General features: G+C 49.8%; 5 protein-coding genes across 5 annotated transcripts; 3 read left to right on the forward strand and 2 right to left on the reverse strand.

Annotated features, from left to right (window-relative positions):
• The first annotated feature begins 2,237 nt into the window (after window positions 1-2,237).
• Window positions 2,238-4,368, forward strand: EI90DRAFT_3284455 (uncharacterized protein). The gene is made up of 6 exons (XM_039066923.1): window positions 2,238-2,860; window positions 2,914-3,153; window positions 3,192-3,395; window positions 3,455-3,588; window positions 3,642-3,810; window positions 3,866-4,368. The coding sequence occupies exons 1-6, from the start codon at window positions 2,570-2,572 to the stop codon at window positions 4,205-4,207; spliced, it is 1,380 nt and encodes a 459-aa protein (XP_038923793.1). The 5' UTR covers window positions 2,238-2,569; the 3' UTR covers window positions 4,208-4,368.
• Window positions 4,369-4,950: 582 nt separating this feature from the next.
• On the reverse strand, window positions 4,951-6,340 carry EI90DRAFT_2901429 (kinase-like domain-containing protein; the record flags this gene model as incomplete). The annotated part of the gene is made up of 8 exons (XM_039054064.1): window positions 4,951-5,174; window positions 5,226-5,350; window positions 5,405-5,445; window positions 5,482-5,621; window positions 5,682-5,951; window positions 6,003-6,072; window positions 6,134-6,174; window positions 6,235-6,340. The coding sequence occupies 8 exons, from the start codon at window positions 6,338-6,340 to the stop codon at window positions 4,951-4,953; spliced, it is 1,017 nt and encodes a 338-aa protein (XP_038923794.1).
• Window positions 6,341-6,442: 102 nt separating this feature from the next.
• EI90DRAFT_3284457 (uncharacterized protein) lies at window positions 6,443-9,430 on the forward strand. Its single transcript, XM_039066924.1, has 8 exons — window positions 6,443-6,550; window positions 6,609-6,765; window positions 6,820-7,034; window positions 7,087-7,444; window positions 7,496-8,108; window positions 8,177-8,656; window positions 8,720-9,087; window positions 9,139-9,430. Exons 1-8 carry the CDS (start codon window positions 6,511-6,513, stop codon window positions 9,347-9,349), a joined length of 2,442 nt encoding a protein of 813 aa, XP_038923795.1. The 5' UTR covers window positions 6,443-6,510; the 3' UTR covers window positions 9,350-9,430.
• EI90DRAFT_2987165 (WD40-repeat-containing domain protein) lies at window positions 9,302-11,494 on the reverse strand. The gene is made up of 8 exons (XM_039056005.1): window positions 11,233-11,494; window positions 11,045-11,172; window positions 10,664-10,986; window positions 10,444-10,608; window positions 10,181-10,395; window positions 9,815-10,136; window positions 9,670-9,762; window positions 9,302-9,617 (listed from the first exon to the last, which is right to left on the reverse strand). The coding sequence occupies exons 1-8, from the start codon at window positions 11,460-11,462 to the stop codon at window positions 9,420-9,422; spliced, it is 1,674 nt and encodes a 557-aa protein (XP_038923796.1). The 5' UTR covers window positions 11,463-11,494; the 3' UTR covers window positions 9,302-9,419.
• Window positions 11,495-11,514: 20 nt separating this feature from the next.
• EI90DRAFT_3149411 (Sec1-like protein) lies at window positions 11,515-14,431 on the forward strand. Its single transcript, XM_039065582.1, has 12 exons — window positions 11,515-11,781; window positions 11,837-11,927; window positions 11,982-12,104; window positions 12,156-12,354; window positions 12,406-12,594; window positions 12,648-12,763; window positions 12,813-12,940; window positions 12,989-13,057; window positions 13,111-13,285; window positions 13,338-13,540; window positions 13,590-13,695; window positions 13,748-14,431. The coding sequence occupies exons 1-12, from the start codon at window positions 11,555-11,557 to the stop codon at window positions 14,129-14,131; spliced, it is 2,010 nt and encodes a 669-aa protein (XP_038923797.1). The 5' UTR covers window positions 11,515-11,554; the 3' UTR covers window positions 14,132-14,431.
• The last annotated feature ends 4,726 nt before the right edge of the window (window positions 14,432-19,157 follow it).

Genomic DNA, 19,157 nt, shown 5'->3' on the forward strand with positions numbered 1-19,157 from the left:
TGTAGGACTAGCGAGTTCAGCCGAAATCTGAGACGATTTTCGGGATAACGCGTGATCTCCTTTAGACGGGGAACGCCTCTGACTCTTTGGCGCCCGATCGTTTTCTGACGCTCTGGCCGTTGCTGTGGAGATTGTACGCTTTCGCGATGGATCCGTAATGTCCAGCAAGGACAAGCCGTACTGGAATGCTTGGGCCTGTTGCGAGTCTCCCCCAAACCCATCGACTGCATTCTGTGAGGGAGATCCAACGCCAGATTCGGGCGAAGCAGAGGACATACATTCGTTGAGAACCGAATTCACCATGGCCGAATCAGACTGAGAGAATATTTGCGAACCATGGCGCCACCGAGACAGCATCACTGACTGGTGCTCAGGCCGGCTCTGGGCATGGTTTGAACCAATGCCTCGAATGAGATCTGCTGAAGTGACAACGCTCTGAGCACGTGAGTTAAACTCAGCTACATCACCACGCCTGATGGCATCCCTTGCTTGCGTGATAGCATGCTCAATACTGGAGGACCTTTCCGTAACGTATCTCAGAGTCAACGAAGCTATTACTTACCCTTCGAGAACGCTCAAAGTGATCATTTCCAGCGTCGTACCATTGTCCGACGCAACATCCGAGTCAAAATTGAGTTGTGCTTCTGCATTGACCAAAGGTGTCACATATCCCGTGCTTGGCACAGAATGTGCTGAAGACGTTGAGAGGGTTGAAAGACCAGTACTGAAATGTTCACCACTTTGATCAGCGCTGTTGTTTGAAGATGTGACCCCAGGGACAAGGAAATGGTTTTGCGGATTTCTTTGTGTCATGGGGGATACTGCCGCGTCCTCAAAATCCAGGACGGAATGCAAGGAGTCGTGATTACTGAAGGTGGTAGAGATCGAATCATTTGAAAGAGAATGAAGATGGCGGGATTGCGGGTGTTGGTGAGTTGTGGGGAAATGTGTTTGTGATGGAGAGAGGGTGTGATTTTCGGTCATATACCGATGTCCATTGGCATCTTCCATACCATTGACAGTTCTCTGGGCAGGCTAAAAAGTCAGCGCAGAAGGGAGGAGGCGGCTTCAGCAACGAAGCGCCGAAGAACAGAACGAGAGCAAGGAAGACAGAAGTATGCAAGTGTCTCAAGTGTGGAAGCAATGAGGCGCCGAGTCCGTGTCACATGACCTCAACCTTCGTATAGTCGACACTACTTAGTCTGATAATACCACAGCGAACACCCGGCACGGGCCTAAACCTTCACGCGGTGCCCCTGTTTAAAACTAATTAGGCCTCTAACATCTGAAGGGAGGATGACGTGGTAATGCCAATCAACCGCAACCCCGTAAGCCCAGAGCCGCACTGGCTGGAGAGATGCAAGAGCGCGGGTGCATGTCCCGCCGTCAAGCCAACCCTTCCTTTTTCTTCTCACCACTACCTTTTTGGGATGACGAGCGCGATAGTGGCAACGCCAATGGTGACCTCCGTAAGCCCAGACGGGACTGGCCAGAGGACTGTGGGTTCAAGTCCCACCGTCACCCCAACCCTTCCTTCTTTTTCTCTTCTCCACTACCTTTTGGGTTGGTGAGGTGCAATAGTGGTAGCGCCAATGGTAGCCTCCATAAGTCCATGGGCAGGCCGGAGGAGTGCAGGTTCAAGTCCTGCCATCACCCCAACACCCTTCCGATTCATCTTTCTCTCCACTACCTCTTAGTGACGAGGCGCGATAGTGGTAGCGCCAACGATAGCCCCATATGCCGACAAAAAGTTGACTGCAAGGAATGCAGGTTCAAGTCCTGCCGTCACCCCAACACTTTCATTTCTCTCCACTACCCTTTCTACCAAAGGCCTATCTGCCACATGCCTTTATTCAACAAGCATGAGCAAGATGCCACCAACACCCATCGCCTTTCGCTGCCACTGGAACATTCACCAGCCTACCGTGACATAAACCCGTGAAAGCACCCTCCAACTCACCCACCCGCAAGAACCGCGCACTCAACCATTGACTTAACCATAGGCACACAGCAGCAAAACATGCGACCCCAACACTGGGGGTCGCGTGTCCTTTTCTTTGGCTCTATACAACCTCTCCCACCTCCATTCTCCCTCACCCGTTGTTCAATCTCAGTGCAGGGGTTGCATGCCCCTTTATGTGTTATTGCTTCATCTCACTTTATTCTCCTTCACACCATTGATTACTCGATGTCTCATACTTCCTAGGTCACACAAATTCCTTTCTTCACATCCTTATGTTCTCCAAACTTTTTTCACCCGAGTCACTATAGTACGGCATATGCCGATAGGCACGGTTACGTACTTTAAAATGAATACATCCATCCATCCATCCATCCATTAGTCTGATAATTGTTTAGGTACCATCTTGTTTGGGGGTACCGTACGGCGCTTGACATATGTTTAAGTAGATTTACTTTATAACTTGTAAATCATGTGAGTATTGCTGTGCGGAAAGGATGGCTGCTGATCGACAGCAGTGGAAATTGGTTCTCCTCTGGATCCACACATAATCTAATATATCATCGACTTGTAGCAGGCTACAGCTTCGGGCTTTCCGACCCCAGGATCATGGGCGAGAAGAGCATCTCGGGTTACTTGTCCACCATTACGGAATTCTCCTCGAACACTACCGCTCGATCTCGTTTACAATCTCTGTATTCTGACATTGTCACAAGGAGGGATTCCAATCCTATGGGTTTTATTGCCAACGTTGGATGGTGGAAGGGTCTGCTCGAGGGCGCGGCGAAGCAGGGATTGCTTCCTGGAGGAGATCATCTTGTCCTTCACGTCGATGACCGTTTGCTGGAAACCCTCCGCTGGGGCCCGCTCGGAACCCCACTTTCTATCCCAAGCGTCATAGTGAGATTATTGCAGCTCAACGGAAAGAATTATCTTGAAATCGTTATAACCAGGCGCAGCTTGTCCATTCTGGCGAGCTGCAACATTTAACACTCTTCATGGGCGACTCCAGTTCGTCTACACAAAGCCTTGCCTCGAGTGCCATGTCGTATCTCGTTACCCGACCTATCGACTGGGCTCTAGGGCGTCGAGGCCTTGTCCGTGCTCTTGACGCATCGCAGTCTTATCTATCCCGTTGGAATAGTGTCCGGGGGACATATGTTTTCAAATCCATTGTGGAGGTAATGTCAGCAGTCAGTCCTTTAAAAATATACGTTATGTTCCTTGGTAGGAGCTTGCGCAGAAAATTGTCCGACATATCGGGGGTACCGAGCGGTCTCTATTCCTTGAGTCGTTGTTCGACATCGATTCGTTCCGCACTCATTTTGGACCGGTAGTGCTGAATGACCCGGCCGTAATATTGGCCGAACTTGATGCATCGGTCCTTGTTCGATACTTGGAAAGAGACTTACAGCGTATTGTGATAGACAAAGAGGTGAACTTGTTAGTCATAACTCTTTAGCCCTTACGATGACTATCCGCTTAATCCGCCAGGTCATCAAATTCACCACTGACGGACTTGATCGCCAACGTTCGGTGACTGAAGTCGACGTAAGTTTGGTGAAGTTGAAAAAGGTCATGGACGTGCTAGAGTGCCAGGTTCAAGACCTTCAAAGCAAAATGGTCGAGTGAGTGTTTGCCTGCCATGTTCCCGATGACCGCTAGGGTAGATACCACATAGATGCAACATCAATGCCAAGAAATATTTGATAGTGGGGCAGAAATTAAGGGCACGCTCTCTCCTTCGATTCAAGCATGAAATTAGTGACATGCTCGATGACCGAATCAAGTCTATGGAAAGAATTCAATCCATTCTCTTGAACATAGAGAAGGCGGCTGGCAATATAGAGGTAATATCATCCAATCAGTCTCCCTTTTGCATTACTGGATTATGACATTCGCCAGATAATGCGCACGTACGACGTGTCGGCAAAAACATTGAAAGCCCTGGTGCAACACCCAACCCTCCAACTTGAAAATATCGAACACACCATGTCTCTATTATCAGAGGCTCTGGACACACAAGCGGACATCGATGACTCAATTACAGTTGGGAATGACACCCTTGGTGCCGGCGAGGCGGTGTCAGATAACGCAGATGCTGAATTGCAGGATTTACTTCGTGACATCCAGATTGCCACCGAGACCACTGGCGCCCGCGAGAGCATGACTGGCAGCCCCGAAACTGATACAAGACATAAAATGGAAAATGAGCCCCCAGAACACCGGACTATGCTGCCTGCTTAATATCCCTTTAGTTGGACCACTGCAACTGCTGATCCGGGGGGAACAGATAATGATTTCGAGTTCATCCTATTCTGGGGCTATTTTGTACACGGGGTACTTAAACTGAATATAGATCGATGCTAAAATGAGCGTTGACATGTAGTCACATACTGAGGTTATGGATGCTGGGTATTTGTTACGGTATCAGAACTGATGCTGAATGGCGCAGAAAGTCCCTTTTGTCATAAAGTTAGCAGACCAAGCAAGACCCGATGATACTATCCACAGTGACACAAAGATGCAAAGAAACTACGCCTTGGCACATCATCTTGTACGGGTCTCCCGTTTCCTCTAGGTAATGCATTCGCATTGATCGGGGACCCATCAAAGTTTGAGGGTGTTGACTCGTTACCGTTGTAGTAGCCCCTCAAGCTATCCCCAGCCATGCCGATGGAATTGGCGTAAGGGTGCTGAGATTGCCGTTGCAATGCGGTGACATTGCTGACACGCTGGGGGCTAGGGGTGTGGACTAGCACACCGACGTTTGCAGCGGCTGATGAAGGAGTTGCCGACCCTGCACCGCTCATGCGAGGCAACAAAACATCGGGTATTCTACGTTGCTTGGAGGGTTCATTCCCAAGAGCTGGTGACGCCGGTGAACCAGGATTTGATAATTGCCGCCTTGTGGTTCGATGGACTACCTTTACCCCCGGTCCTTGAGGGGCACTGGTTTGATTGGCATGCGCAAGAAGATGTGTGCCAGACTAAAATACATTAATCAGCGAGGTAGGGATCAAGAAAGGGCCATGGCACACTGAATTAGCCTCCCATCCCTTTCCGCTATGCAGGAGATGCCAGTCATATACATCATCCTCGACTTCACCGATATTCTTTAGGGCCTTCGTGAAAAGCTCGCGCAGGAAATCGTAATCCGGAGTTTCTTCAAATCCTAGTTTGCGAACATAGTTCAGGTAAATAGCGAACTCCTCTGCACTTGATGATCAGACACGATACATCAAGAAATCATCATGGACTCAACCTGGGAACCCCTCGCAAAGTTCTGAGATGGGAGTGCACTGCTTCTTTTCCCCAATTTTCTCGTATTTTTGCTTGTTATTTGCTGCTTTTAGTCCCTGCCAAGGCAAGCCACCTCGGAGGAAGTACCTAATATATTGGCAATCAGAGGACGGTGACATTGAAGATAAAGTCATCTCTGACATAAAGACATGGCCAAGTGCTTCTAAATCATCCCGCCGCGACTGTTCTGATATTAGAAATACTTAGCCGGGCACGACGATGCAGCAAGAAGAGATCCACATGCCTCTGCCTAGATGTGTATTTATACTCATATAGCGAGCGGTGCCACTCAGACTCTTCCGCTCGCGGTAAGGAATGTGCTGTTTCGTCTTGGGGTCTCGGTATTGCTTTGCCATTCCTAACCGAATGTACGAATGAGTGAGCCCCCGGGGGTTGGAAAAGGCGCTGTGAGACCAACCGAAGTCGACAACGTGAATAATATCAGCGGCTTTTGTTCCAAACCGTCCGATTAAAAAATTGTCTGGCTTTATATCACGATAAATAAGATTCTTTTCGTGGATGATTTGTACTCGGGTTAGCATCTGTTTTGCCGTCATTACGACGGTCTTGATGGCGAACTTCCGTCCACACATGTCGAATAAATCCTCTAAACTTGGTCCCAGCAAATCGATTACAAGAATATTGTGCAGACCCTCTTGACCAAAATGGTAAATTTGAGGGATGCCGACTGTGATCTCAGGGGTCAGATAGCCTCAATCTCTGACACCGGTCCTCTTACCGCAGCCTGACAGGATACGATAGGACCGGTACTCATCCCGAAGTTGAGGCGCGTCAGACTTCCGTGGTTCCTGTTTAGCAAACGTACGTCGAATCACTCCTTCTATTGTTGGTGTTGTTGTCTTGACGCACAAATTTAATAGCGACAGTTTGCGAATTCAGAAGATTCGTGCCTTGAGAGAAGGTATAAGCTATTTGTGCTTTACGGAGCCAATATTAAAATTGGAGCATACCCTCGAAAATTACACCAAAGCTTCCTTCTCCGATCTTTTTACCGACGCGGTAGTGGACTCCGACGATGTTGAAATTCCCTGAATTGTTCAGCTGGTGTGAAGGCATAGATGAAGAGATCACTTGGGTACCACTCATATGCACTTGATGCGCAATCTAAACGAGGGTACACAACGGAGCGACTTGGTCAAAGTGACGATTTTGAATCCGGGGGACATCAGTTGCTCTGCCACCTCCACTTTTGTGTAACGACCGCGCGACCACTGGAAGCCATAACCATGGCACAAATCGTCCCAGACGATCTCGAACAGCAGCGCAGTGCGTGTCAGCCAACAATTCAGCGGCATGGGGAATTAATGAGCGACACTTGCTGCAGGTGTCCTTTTCTCTCAATTTTTGATTGAGACTAGGCATGCGACTTTCAACTATGACAACGCCATTCAGAAGATGCTGGCCATCGATCGAACGCGGTTGATAGTCAATCTAGATGACCTCAGAGAGCACAGTGCCACCTCGCAGCAGTTGGCAGAAGGGTAAGGACGATTCTTCGCTCTCTGATGTGTTTTGGAGTTTTTTTTTCCTGTTAGACTATTGAAGCGCCCGAACGAGTTCATCCCCGCCTGTGAACTGGCTCTCAGGGAAAGCGTCCATCTAAAGCATGACCCCGATAAGCACAATATTGATGGAAAGGACTACAAGCTTGGGTTCAATGGGAGTTTCGGAGATCATCATCTCACTCCACGTACTCTGCGGGCAACTCATCTGGGGAAGATGATTAGTGTGGAGGGCATCGTCACTCGTTGTATGTCTGCCGCCCTACCACTCTGGTTTCTCTCTCATGCAAATGTTTTCAGGCTCTTTGGTCCGACCCAAAATGCTAAGATCAGTTCATTACTGTTCAGACACCTCCTTTTTCCATGCAAAAGAGTATCATGATGGGATGAGTGTGTCCACTCACGCTCCAACGTCTTCCGTCATCCCCCATACCGATGACGATGGGAATCACTTGCAGATGGAGTTTGGGCTCAGCACCTTCAGGGATCATCAGAGGATTAGCATTCAGGAGATGCCCGAGTGTGCCCCTGCGGGCTTGTTGCCGCGAAGTATCGATGTTATCATGGATGATGATTTGGTTGATACCTGCAAACCAGGCGATAGAGTGCAGTTGGTGGGGGTATATCGAAGCATGGGAGGTGGGGGTGGTGGTTTTAAGTTTGCCTTATTTAACTTTTTCACGCTTGCTGCCCACTAATTGACCTATAGGGCGATATTAGTTGCGAATTACGCTGTCCTCCTTGCATCCAAATCTGGAACGTCACTGGCCCAAGCATCTCTGTCGGACACTGATATCCGTTATATCAACAAATTGTCCAAGCGCCCTGATATTTTTACTCTTCTTTCAGACTCGCTGGCCCCTTCTATATTTGGGCATGAATACATCAAAAAGGCTGTGTTGCTTCTTCTGCTGGGCGGTACAGAGAAGAACCTGCCAAATGGAACACATATTCGTGGAGACATCAATATTCTCATGATTGGGGATCCATCTACGGCAAAGTCTCAAATGCTACGATTTGTTCTTAACACTGCCCCTCTTGCCATTGCAACGACGGGTAGGGGCTCGAGTGGAGTGGGTCTCACCGCCGCCGTGACATCAGATAAGGAAACGGGAGAAAGGAGATTAGAGGCAGGCGCAATGGTATTGGCAGATAAGGGCGTAGTCTGCATCGACGAGTTCGATAAGATGTCGGACATCGATCGTACTGCTATGCATGAGGTTATGGAACAGCAAACAGTAACCATTGCGAAAGCTGGGATTCATACAAGTTTGAATGCTCGATGCAGCGTCATAGCGGCTGCCAATCCCACTTATGGCCAAGTAGGTATCCGCAGCTCTGATTCTGCGCAGCCACCTTACCTTCGGGCTATCATGATTTTGGTGCCTAGTATGACGTTCACAAGGATCCACATCGCAATATCGCACTGCCGGATTCACTTTTGTCACGCTTCGACCTGCTATTTGTTGTCACAGATGATGTAGACGAGATACGGGACCGCAATATTGCCGATCATATATTGCGTATGCATCGCTACCTTCCCCCAGGTGCTGAAGAAGGGGCTCCCTTATCTGACTCGCGTCTGCAGTGGCTTGCGGTGGAAGCTCCGTCGGCTGATTTCTCATCTCTGCCCACACAGAGTCCGTTTGAGCGGTATAATCCTTTGCTCCACGCGGGTATTATTGAGGGGTCTAGAAGGAAGTCAAGAAGGAAAAGTAACAAAGAGATTCTGACAATCACTTTCGTCAAGAAATACCTCCAGTATGCGAAAGCACGACCTCCGCCCCAGTTGACTCGGGGAGCTGCGGATTGGATAGCAGAAGTATATACGAACTTTAGGAACGATGATATTGACAAGAACACCAAACGTGTAAGCAATTCATCCCAGCACCATTATCTGACAATTCTCTATTGTTTGTTTTCCATATTCCAGACATCCCCTCTGACCGCGAGGACCCTCGAAACTCTCATACGTCTCGCTACGGCTCATGCCAAGTCGAGGTTATCTTCGACAATAGATGAGATAGATGCTGGCGTGGCAGAGTCCATCTTAAAATACGCTCTCTTTAAAGAAGTGTTGAAGCCAGTCAAGCGCAAACGCCGGAAACTCAACCGTGGAACAGCAGTGGAAGATGGAGATATCGAAAGCGAAACAGACAGCGGCTCAGAACTGGAAACCGAGCGGATGAAGGGAGATCCTGACGAAAATCCCAGCAAGACAATCACTACTGGGTCATCTATCCCGGGGACTGAGATGGAAATTGAAACTCGGAGAGAGGGGAGTCAGCTGGCACCTGAAAGGTGCGTTCATGCGGGTTCATCTTCGACCATGCACTGAGATGTGGTTCATAGGCTCCAACTCTTCCGGCAGAAGCTGGCTGATGTGTTTTCCACAACGTTTTCGCAAGATGACGCAGTCCCAATGGGTCAATTGCTTCAAGTGATCAATGAGAGCTTGCATTCTTCGATGATGTTTGGTGCAGCAGAAGCAAAACTTTGCGCGTTAACGATGACTGAAGGAAACGATATTTTATTGAGTGAAGATGTAGTATACAGGCTCTGACTTTGGTTCGTATTTGTGACACTTTTGGTAACCAACTATATACAATTTGAACATAATATATAATGATACCTCAACGGATCCTTCCCATGACATCTTCGGCGCGTTTTTCTCGTTTTGAATCCTTTCGTTCCGGAAGTGCGGCCCAGAATCGGAGGGTTTCATCCCCGGCCCCTGTCACAATGGTTCTCCCATCTGGGCTCATGGCCAGATACAATACTCGGTGTGTGTGACCAGAGAACGTCGCAGTTTGGTCAAGAGATGGATAGCGCTATCATTCCACAGGTCAATCATATACCTCGAGTTGATGGCATGAAACCCACCCAAATGCATATTTGGTTTTGCGTTTGTGTTGACGAAAAGCCATGCGTTGAGATAACCTCATTGGAATTGAGTGACCAGGTCAAATTACACACCTACATTGAGAGCTGAGAAAAGATTTGCTTGGAGCATTTGAATGTTACTAACTTGAGATCCTGTGTCCAACTCGCTGATCTTCAAACCAGTTCCGGTGTTCCAGAATCGCAACTTTTTATCTTGTGTGCCCCCACCACTTCCCAAAATTCCCAGTGCATGCGGACTCCAAGCAATTGCTTTCACAGCGGCGGTATGTTCATGAAATTTATGTAGAGCAGCTGTGGCTTGGAATTGGGGGCCAAAGCTAGGGACTGCATTGGCCGAAGAGATGCGAATCTTTCGCTCATCCCAGACGAAAAGTTTATTGTCGTTCCCTCCGCTTGCCAAAAACGTCGGTTGTAGGACACTGTATTTTAAGCCACAAACTTCCTGCCTACTTCGCGTCGGTCTAAGCTCAGCAAAAAACGCTGGACGAACCTATGCCCACTAAATTCTCTATACGAGTTATCACACGTACGTGTGTCTCGAAGATGGATCGATCGATCTTTAGATCCAGAGGCTAAGGTGTGCCCCGACCACGATAGGGAGCCCACACGATGTGTATGGCCGGATATACTCCGAATTCTGGTACATGTGTTCGCGTCCCATATGTGCACTAATCCCCTTTTCGTGCCAATTGCCAAGGTGGAGCCCTGCTCTTGGGTCAGCTTCTATGCCTCGGTGCCAGGGAAAGTAATTACATGCTGAACCCAGCTGAGGGCAGTGATGGAATCATCCTCTGCTGTCAAATCGAGTAGCCTAGTCACCTGAGAGGTTTCTGCGGACCAGAGATATACGCATGATGCTAGTCCGACTCCCAATATATTGGTGCTAGACCAATCAACTAGATTGAGATAGAAGTCATCCTATGCTGCATAGGATCAGCCCACACAAGCGAACCGAAACATAAGGGGTACGGACTGCCAGGTCTGGAGCATCTAGGACTTTATAAGGAGTCTTCCCCACCACTCGCACAGGCCGCTGAGGACTTGTAAGGAGGCGCTGGCTTGTGTTCCGCAGAGGACTGGTGGAATAAGCCTCATGGGAGGGACTGTCCAGGCCGGGACGGTTTCGATTTGAAGAGCGCGAGCCAGATGCCCCAGGACTCGAGTAACTGAATATTCGTCTTTTAGTTGGGGTTTGCGGGGGGGTGCTTGCTGAGGAAGACATGGATGCTTCCTCTAAGGAAGATTCTGGGAATAGCTCGCTGGCCAGCAAGGATTTATACGTGTGATTCGCTTGGTCTTCGGTATTCTCATCAACTCCGGTCATTACAAAAGCAGTCTGAGACAGTGGACAAACCTTGTTGGGCATCCGAGTCAGATGGTATCACAGTCCTTAGTCTGTGCGACGAGGAAGAAGGTGAAATGCTTTCTGATATACGGTTGTATGCCGCTCTTGGATCCAGAGACAATGTTTCGGGGATAAATCTGGAAGTAAAGCCTTTGTGAGCAGGTATATGGGCTATGCATAAATCACGATATACATGCCTGTCGTTCAGCTCATGAGAGGACCGACGGCGGATGCGAACAGAATGGTATGTGTCTCTCGAGGGAGCTACATCATGATTCGAACGAGAAGTGGAGTGTGGGGGGGGTGTAGTTGGAGGAACTGATCGGGGGTTGGACGCAACTATGCGCTCATGTGCTTCTAGTCCATCGTCTCCTCTTTCAATTCCACTGACACGCGTGGTGAAGTCGGAGAGGAAACGCGCCATCATCAACAAAAAGGGCTCAGCTTGCCATCACGTGCTGGCACATTGATTTTGAATTCCTAAACGTGTCAGTACTGTTTCTCTCCTGAATTGAAGATATGCCTTCAATTCAGGCCGCTCACACCACATCCTTGCTGGGCATATTCGATCTCTCTGGCGCAAAATCTGGCGCATTCCAGGCCAATTCGCGTTCTTCCACCCCTCAACCACAGGGCAACTCTGCACCAGTTTGGAAAGTCTTAGTTCTTGATGAAGTTTCCAAAGATATTTTAGCGACTGTGTTGAGGGTTCAGGACCTCCGCGATGTTGGCGTCACTCTACATATGTCAGATACTGACCATGTGTCGCTCCTGTTAAACTACTGAATACCGCCATCTCAGGCAATTGCACAACCCAAGGCCGCAACTCTCTGATGTGCCTGCTGTGTATCTAGTGTCTCCTACACTCGAGAATGTCCGAAGGATAGCCGAAGTATGGTGCTTGCCCCTCTGACCGTGCCTTGAAATAACCCCATTCTTTGGAAAGGATCTCTCTCAACACTTATACGAAAGTTTCCATCTGAATTTCACATCGCCTCTCCCTCGTGTAGTCCTCGAGGAACTCGCCCTTCTTGTGGCGAGGGACGGAACTGGAGATCTCATCGAAACTGTGAGGACCGGGGAATTTTCCGTGTTGGCAAACCGCTTATTTGACTTCCAGGTAGTGGATCAATATGTCGAATTTATCTCACCTTCGCCTTCTCTCTTTTCTCTGGTGAGACCGCGCAATCAGTCCTCTCATGACTCCCTTGTTCGTTCCACCTACGAGCTATTGAATTCGCCGATGACTGGTGAAGCTGAAAATGATACAGAAATCGAAAGAATTGCTGCAGGGCTGTTTGCGGTCACCGTTACACAAGGTTGGTCCTCGTCTAGTGGTGACAACCACTCAAATTCAAGCGAATTTGCAGGGCAGGTTCCATACATCCGTGCTCCTAGGGGTAATGCTGCCGAAATGGTTGCACGCAAATTGGAAGCGAAGTTGCGGGACCACCTATTTTCCGGAACTAACAATATGGGTCTTCGCAATGGTGGCCTCCAACGTGCAACAAACGGGGCCCTCGACAACTCTCTTGGGATCAGCCCGCTAGAAAGACCGGGTTTGTATGAAACCATTGCCCTTAATGACTTTCTCAGCTCTGAATTTTCACAGTTCTTATCATTGTTGATCGCGACGTTGACCTTGCTTCTATGTTATCTCATTCTTGGACCTATCAAGCTTTGGTCCATGATGTATTGGATATGAGGCTGAATCGAGTCTCAGTGCCAGTATGTGATTTGCCTCACCATCTCCTCCCGTTCTGATTTATGGCTCCAGTCAAACGATACCGGGTCCGCTGCATCGAAGCGAACGTATGACTTGGATTCAAGCGATTTCTTTTGGGCAAAGAATGCGAGCAATCCTTTCCCCCAAGTCGCTGAAGACATAGATTCAGAATTAAATAAGTGTGATGGTTTCTCAACCCCCTTTTCCTGCTCTGATTGATGATTCAGATACAAGCAAGATGCGGCAGAAGTGACTCGCGTCACTGGCATCGACAATTTGGAAGAGCCAGGTCCGATGTAGGTTGAAGTATGCCGCCAGACGGACTGCATTCTGATGATTGTCATTGCAGCGACTATTCTGCATCTACCTCCCATTTAAGAGTTGCTATTACTGCGTTGCCAGAACTCACTGCACGGAAGCAAGTCTTGGACACGCACATGAATATCGCTACCAGCATCCTTGATATCATCAAGTCACGAGCACTCGATGAGCTTTACCAATTCGAAGAGGGTGCAGCGAGACAGGTGATGATTATATGACTATGTTTGTCAAGGGCGAAATACTTATAATTTCAAGAGCGCGAATTCTGTCCTGGATTTTCTCCGATCACTAAAGAAGGGTGTGGATGGAAATCCTCTGCCCCATGATAGAGTTCGGTTGCTCCTTGTAGTATTCCTGTCCTCATCATCTATGCAGATCAATAAGGATGAATGGGCTGAACTTGAAGGTGAGCTAAGGAAGGTGGGGGCTGATCTAAGGCCTCTTCAGTATGCCAGAAGGTGCGAAGTCTTCTATTTCTTGTACTGGGGCACTTATGAGATATGATAGGATGCGTGAGATCAGCCATTTGCCCAGCTTTGCGATGAGTGCAGTCACAAGTGCCACTCAAGGTGGTGGGGAGCTCTTCAAGGGGTTTAGCACCCTTAGTACAAAAGTCAGTACAACTTACGGTGCTGTTTGAATATGCTGTGTATGTGTTATGTCAGCTAAGTGACAGGTTGAAAGAGGGTGGGTTTGAGGGCATCCTATCAGGAGTCAAAACATTTCTCCCCACCAGTAAACTACTACCTTTGACAAGGATAGTAGATGCAATTATGGAGCCAACCTCAGCATCATCTGCCTCACTTCAGGCCACTGATGATTACTTGTTTCTGGATCCCAAAATACCCCGGTCATCCTTGGTGAAGACAAAGCGAATGCCATTTGGTGAAGGAACTGTATTTGTTGTTGGAGGTGGAAGCTATGTGGAGTATACCAATCTTATGGATTGGGGCAAAAAAGGTCAAGGTGCCCAGAAGTTGGTTACATATGGGAGCACCGACATCTTGAGCCCATTGGAGTTCTTAGATATCTTGAGCAGGCTTTCTTGAAATGAAGTTCTATGTGTTGACCAAGCTTGGGCTTGGGCAGTAAATGAAGTTGTGTTATGGGCAAATGACTGCTGGTCTTTCTTTCAGGCAGAGATGGCTGTCAGGGTACAATAAGGTTTTTAAACTATATTTCCAAAAGCTCTCAAACATGGGTGTAAGGGATGGATGGGTGGTAGAGCAGTGATGAATGTTTATTTGTCTTTATTCTTTGTTGTATACAATGTAAAAGAACTGTATATGGCTCAGGGTTGGGTAAAAGGTTTTTCATTCTTTACCCTCACCCCATGTTGAATCATAAGCTCCATACAACCTAGATTTTGACATACTGAGGAGTGAGGAGTTACCCAGGTCAGTGTCAGGGTGTCATATCCATCCCCGGCCATCGACTCCCGGGTTCTCCGACCCCTCCGTCCTCACTCCGCTCCCCCCTCACCAACCTCGGAGCCCCCGTATTCCGCAAACCTCCCGGTGCCCCTCGATGACCACCACCCCCTCATTTCAATTTATTACCTATGCCTCCCTAAGTACGGAGCCCCGAAGACTTCCGGACAGCTCCGACGTCCGCTAGCGCACTCCCGCCTCCGCTGGGCAATACACTCGCCTGCCCTGCAGAGTCCACCTTCGGGCTTATCCCTCCTTTCCGTTTCTGGGTTAACGCCTGCCTTTCCGCTAACCCCGCGACCCGACTCGTCGGTAATATTCAGTCGGCTAATGTCTTAACCCCGTTAGCTCCGCTCCGTCCGGCTCCGCCAATTGCGGAACCGCCTCCGCTGTAACCATATATATACACTACTTGTACATAGGTTACGCCCCAGCAAATAAATCAACTAGAGTTACCCCCACTAGGTTCTAAGTGCCAGTCAGTAAGTTAGGGCACGGACATGTCACTAGGCACAGCGCTCCTGGCAGAAGTCGCTGAGGCCAAAGCCCTCCGTTACGGAGACATTCCTTCGTCTTAAAATCTGGTCTCTGACACAGGGACTGCACATCAGTTTGTGCAATATGGAGTGTTCTTGTAAGGAGTGGTAACCCCACCCCTTATTTCCCACTTACATATTGTATAATTGTCTTGTAACAAACATGTATATACAAAGTACATACAATAGTGTGGGAAAGTGGAAAGAGCAATTTAGCCTTTCCTCCCACAACTGTTGCAAATACAACTTCATACAAGTTAGTTTTGTTGACAGCCTGAGGAACTAGGCTAACCAGGGTTGGCACCTACACCAACCCCTTACAGTTCTGTTAGAACGGTGCTGGTACAGACAATTCCGGAGCAGAATTGGAGACTTATCATGGAGGGACCTTGGCCTCAGCGATGTTGTGGGGACAATGTCAGGGCACACCCACCTGACCCCACTCCACCTGGTCCGGCCCCACCCGATCCCACTACCCTCACCCAGTGCCCCCACCCTCCTTCCTCCCTTCCTCCCTCCTCCCACCTCTCTCCTTCTTTCTTTCTTCTTTCTTCTTTCCTTTTCTATTACACAGATGACTTTCCTTGCATCAATGTACCATTAACCCGGCTGCACAACATGCCCGGACCTGGACACACTGGGTGACGCCCTGCACACCGGACACTCCTGGGATCTCTTGCAGAGATACCCAGGTGGATGCGGCTGTGTGCATAGATGACATGGTGCCCCCCACATGACCTTCAACTGCATGTACATAAACACAGCCTAAGTGGGAACTGAGAAGTAACCTTCTTCTCACACTTCCCACTTTAGTCTAAGTGGCCAGGGACGCCCTTTTGTGCCGGGCCTGTCAGTACACGCACCCGTGTTACACCCTATTGGGCCCTCAGTGCTGGGTGACACATCCAGGCGCTGTCAGGGACGCATCCGGGGTCGAGGCAGCCCAGGGGTAATGCCAGCACTGAGGCTGTCATGGGGTGTGGAGCAGGCATGCGTACTGGCGAGCCCGGTCCGGGACGATGGTCCCTGGCCACTCAGACTGAAGTGGGAACTGTGAGTTGTTATTAAAAGGGGAGGCTATGCTACTTACCTGAAGTGGGAACTGTGAGAAGAAGGTTACTTCTTCGGTTCCCACCCCAGGTACCTTTATGTACATGTGGCTTGGGTCACATGAGGTTTGCCACATCATCCCACATACAGCTGCAGTCATCCAGGTGTCCCTGTGGGGGATCCTGAGGGCATGTGCTGCATGCGTGTGTGCTGGGTTGCACTGCAAGGCCGTCCAGGTCGTCTGGGGCTGGGTGTGTTGTGCGCACATCGTGGGCAGGTCAATAATACATAGGTATGGGGAAAGGTCGTCCATGTAGATAAAGATAGAAGAAAGAACTAAGGAATAAAGGAACAAAAGGATAGAAAGAAGAACAAGAGTTGAGGAAACGTGATGAAGGGTGGGGGGTAGAGGTGAGTGGGATACCGGGTCAGGGCAGGTGGAGCCGGGTCAGGCAGGTGTGCCCTGACATCACCCCCTCCTTAAGCCGCTTTGCTTCAAAGCGGCCAGGGGGTTCGTTCTCTCCCTTCCTGGGGTGTGGGGGTGTGTTTGGTGGAACTCCTCCATCCAGTCAGGGGCATGGATTAGTTGGTCTCTGTCATATCCATTCCCGGCCATCGACTTCCGGTCCCTCCGATCCCTCCGGTCTAACTCCGCTCCTTCCTCACTAACCTCGGAGCTCCCGTATTCCGCAATCCTCTTGGTACCCCTCGATGGTCACCACCCCCTCATTTCAATTTATTACCTACACCTCCCTAAGTACGGAGCCCCGAAGACTTCCGGACAGCTCCGACGTCCGCTAGCGCACTCCCGCCTCCGCTGGGCAATACACTCGCCTGCCCTGCAGAGCCCACCTTCGGGCCTATCCCTCCTTTCCGTTTCTGGGTTATCGCCTGCCTTTCCGCTAACCCCGCGACCTGACTCGTCGGTAATATTCAGTCAGCTAATGTTTAACCCCGTTAGCTCCGCTCTGTTCGGCTCCACCAATTGTGGACCCGTCTTCGCTGTAACCATATATATATCCAACTTGTACATAGGTTACACTCCAGTAATAAAATCAACTAGAGTTACCCCCCTTCGGTTCTGATTGCCAGTCAGTAAGTTAGGGCACGGACGTGTCACTAGGCACAGCGCTCTTGGCATAAGTCACTGAGGCCAAAGCCCTCTGTCACGGAGACTCTCCCTCGTCTCGAATCTGGTCTCTGACAGTCTCGGGGGAGCCATTCATTCTCTGAGTTCGGCCAACCCGCAAACTTTACTAAATACCAGAGCTTCCGGCATAACCACTTAGAGTCCAGTATTTTCTCTACTTCATATTCCTCCTCTCCATCTATGAGTTCTGGGCCCGGGCAGGGGTTGGGGGGTCGTTCTGCAATCTTGTCCAGGCAGTAGGGTCTTACGTTCATCACGGATATGACTGGGTGTATTCCCTTTTGCTGTGTGGTGAGCTGGAGCTTGACAGCAGCCGGGGAGATGATTTTGATGACTTTGAAGGGGCCTAGCCACTTATGGTCTAGCTTCTTGGTTGGGTGGTCAGTCATATAGTTTTGGGTGCTGAGCCAGACTCGGTCGCCTTCCTGGTACTTGGGGGCTGTCTCTCGACCCCAGTCGTAGTAGCAGGCCATCTCATCCACTGCATGCTCCAGGGCTGCCTTTGCCTCTTCCTGCATCTTCATCATCCTGGACAAGAAGGCGTCGGCAGCTTCTACCTCGGACATATGTGTGGGCTCCATCCCCATCCTGGGATGCTGCCTGGTGTCAAGCTCGAAGGGGGTTCGACGGGTGGACGAGTGGACGTGGTTGTTGTAGGCAAATTCTGCCAGTGGGAGCCAGTCTGCCCAGTCGTCCTGGCGGTGGTTGATGAACACCCGGAGATAGGCTTCGATTTCCTGGTTAACCTGCTCTGTCTGTCCATCAGTCTGGGGGTGATAGGGCATTGAAGGGGTTAGCTTGACCCCCAGGAGATCTGCAAGTTCTTTCGAGAAGCACGAGACGAAGGTGCTCCCTCTGTCGCTGAGGATCTCTTCCAGGAGCCCGTGGTGCTTCCAGACGTGCTCCAGGAAAAGCCAGGTGATACCAGCCAAGTCTACAGATGTCACGGTGGGGATCACATGGATGTGTTTGGACAGACGGTCCACTACAACTAGGATGGCATTATAACCTTTCGACTCTGGGAGCTCTCCCACCATGTCTACCGAGATTACCTGCCAATGGTGGGTAGGGACTTTATTTGGGGTGAGCTTCCTGACCTTCCGTGCAGGGAAGGATTTGACATGGTTACAGGTGTCGCATCCATGTACGTATCGCCTGACATATTCTGCCATCTGAGGCCACCAGTAGTCGCAGGAGATGAGCTCCAGGGTTTTCCATCGCCCTGGATGTCCTGTCACCCGCGCATCGTGGTGTAGCTGTACCAGATTGTGGCAGAGTTGTGGGTCTTTTGGAACGTACACCCTGCCTCAGTAGAGGACCAACTCTCCCTGTCTCTCCCACTTGTCCGACCTTGTTGTAGTTAGTTCTCTTCATTTCTATTCAATCTGTGCTCCATATAGTGTCATGTGACTGCCAAGTCGCTCTTTACTGTTCTTACTACTGTAATAACACTAAACTGCTACTCAGACTGAGGTATCCTGCTGAGATACAATAGACCTTAACGTCCCTTCTCCCAGTTCTCTCATGGCCTTCACCACCCGCTCGTCATGATCCTTCGCTCCTCGTATCCTCCCTAGGATATCTGCCTCCTCACCTTCCACTGAGACTGCTTCTGTCACACGGGCCTCGAACCAGGCTGGTTGGAGGAGGGTCAGCCCCTCGTTGTTGTCATATCCCGGAATCCCGACCCCACGCACTCCCACCACATCACACCTTCCTAACAACTTCACCATCCCCTACACCTTGCCTCCCCACTCTCCAAGTCACCTTCCCTCCTGACTGTCTCAGCTCCGGTCTGGTTGCGGCACACTGAACCTTGGCCACTCCCATCCCGGAACCTCGGTCCCGAGTTGGAACATTCGGAGATCCCAGATTTGCTCCGATATCCTGACGGACCTCCGACATCCCG

The sequence above is a fragment of the Cantharellus anzutake genome, assembly GCF_015039405.1.
Source record: "Cantharellus anzutake strain C23 chromosome Unknown EI90scaffold_1, whole genome shotgun sequence".
Taxonomy (NCBI): domain Eukaryota; kingdom Fungi; phylum Basidiomycota; class Agaricomycetes; order Cantharellales; family Hydnaceae; genus Cantharellus; species Cantharellus anzutake.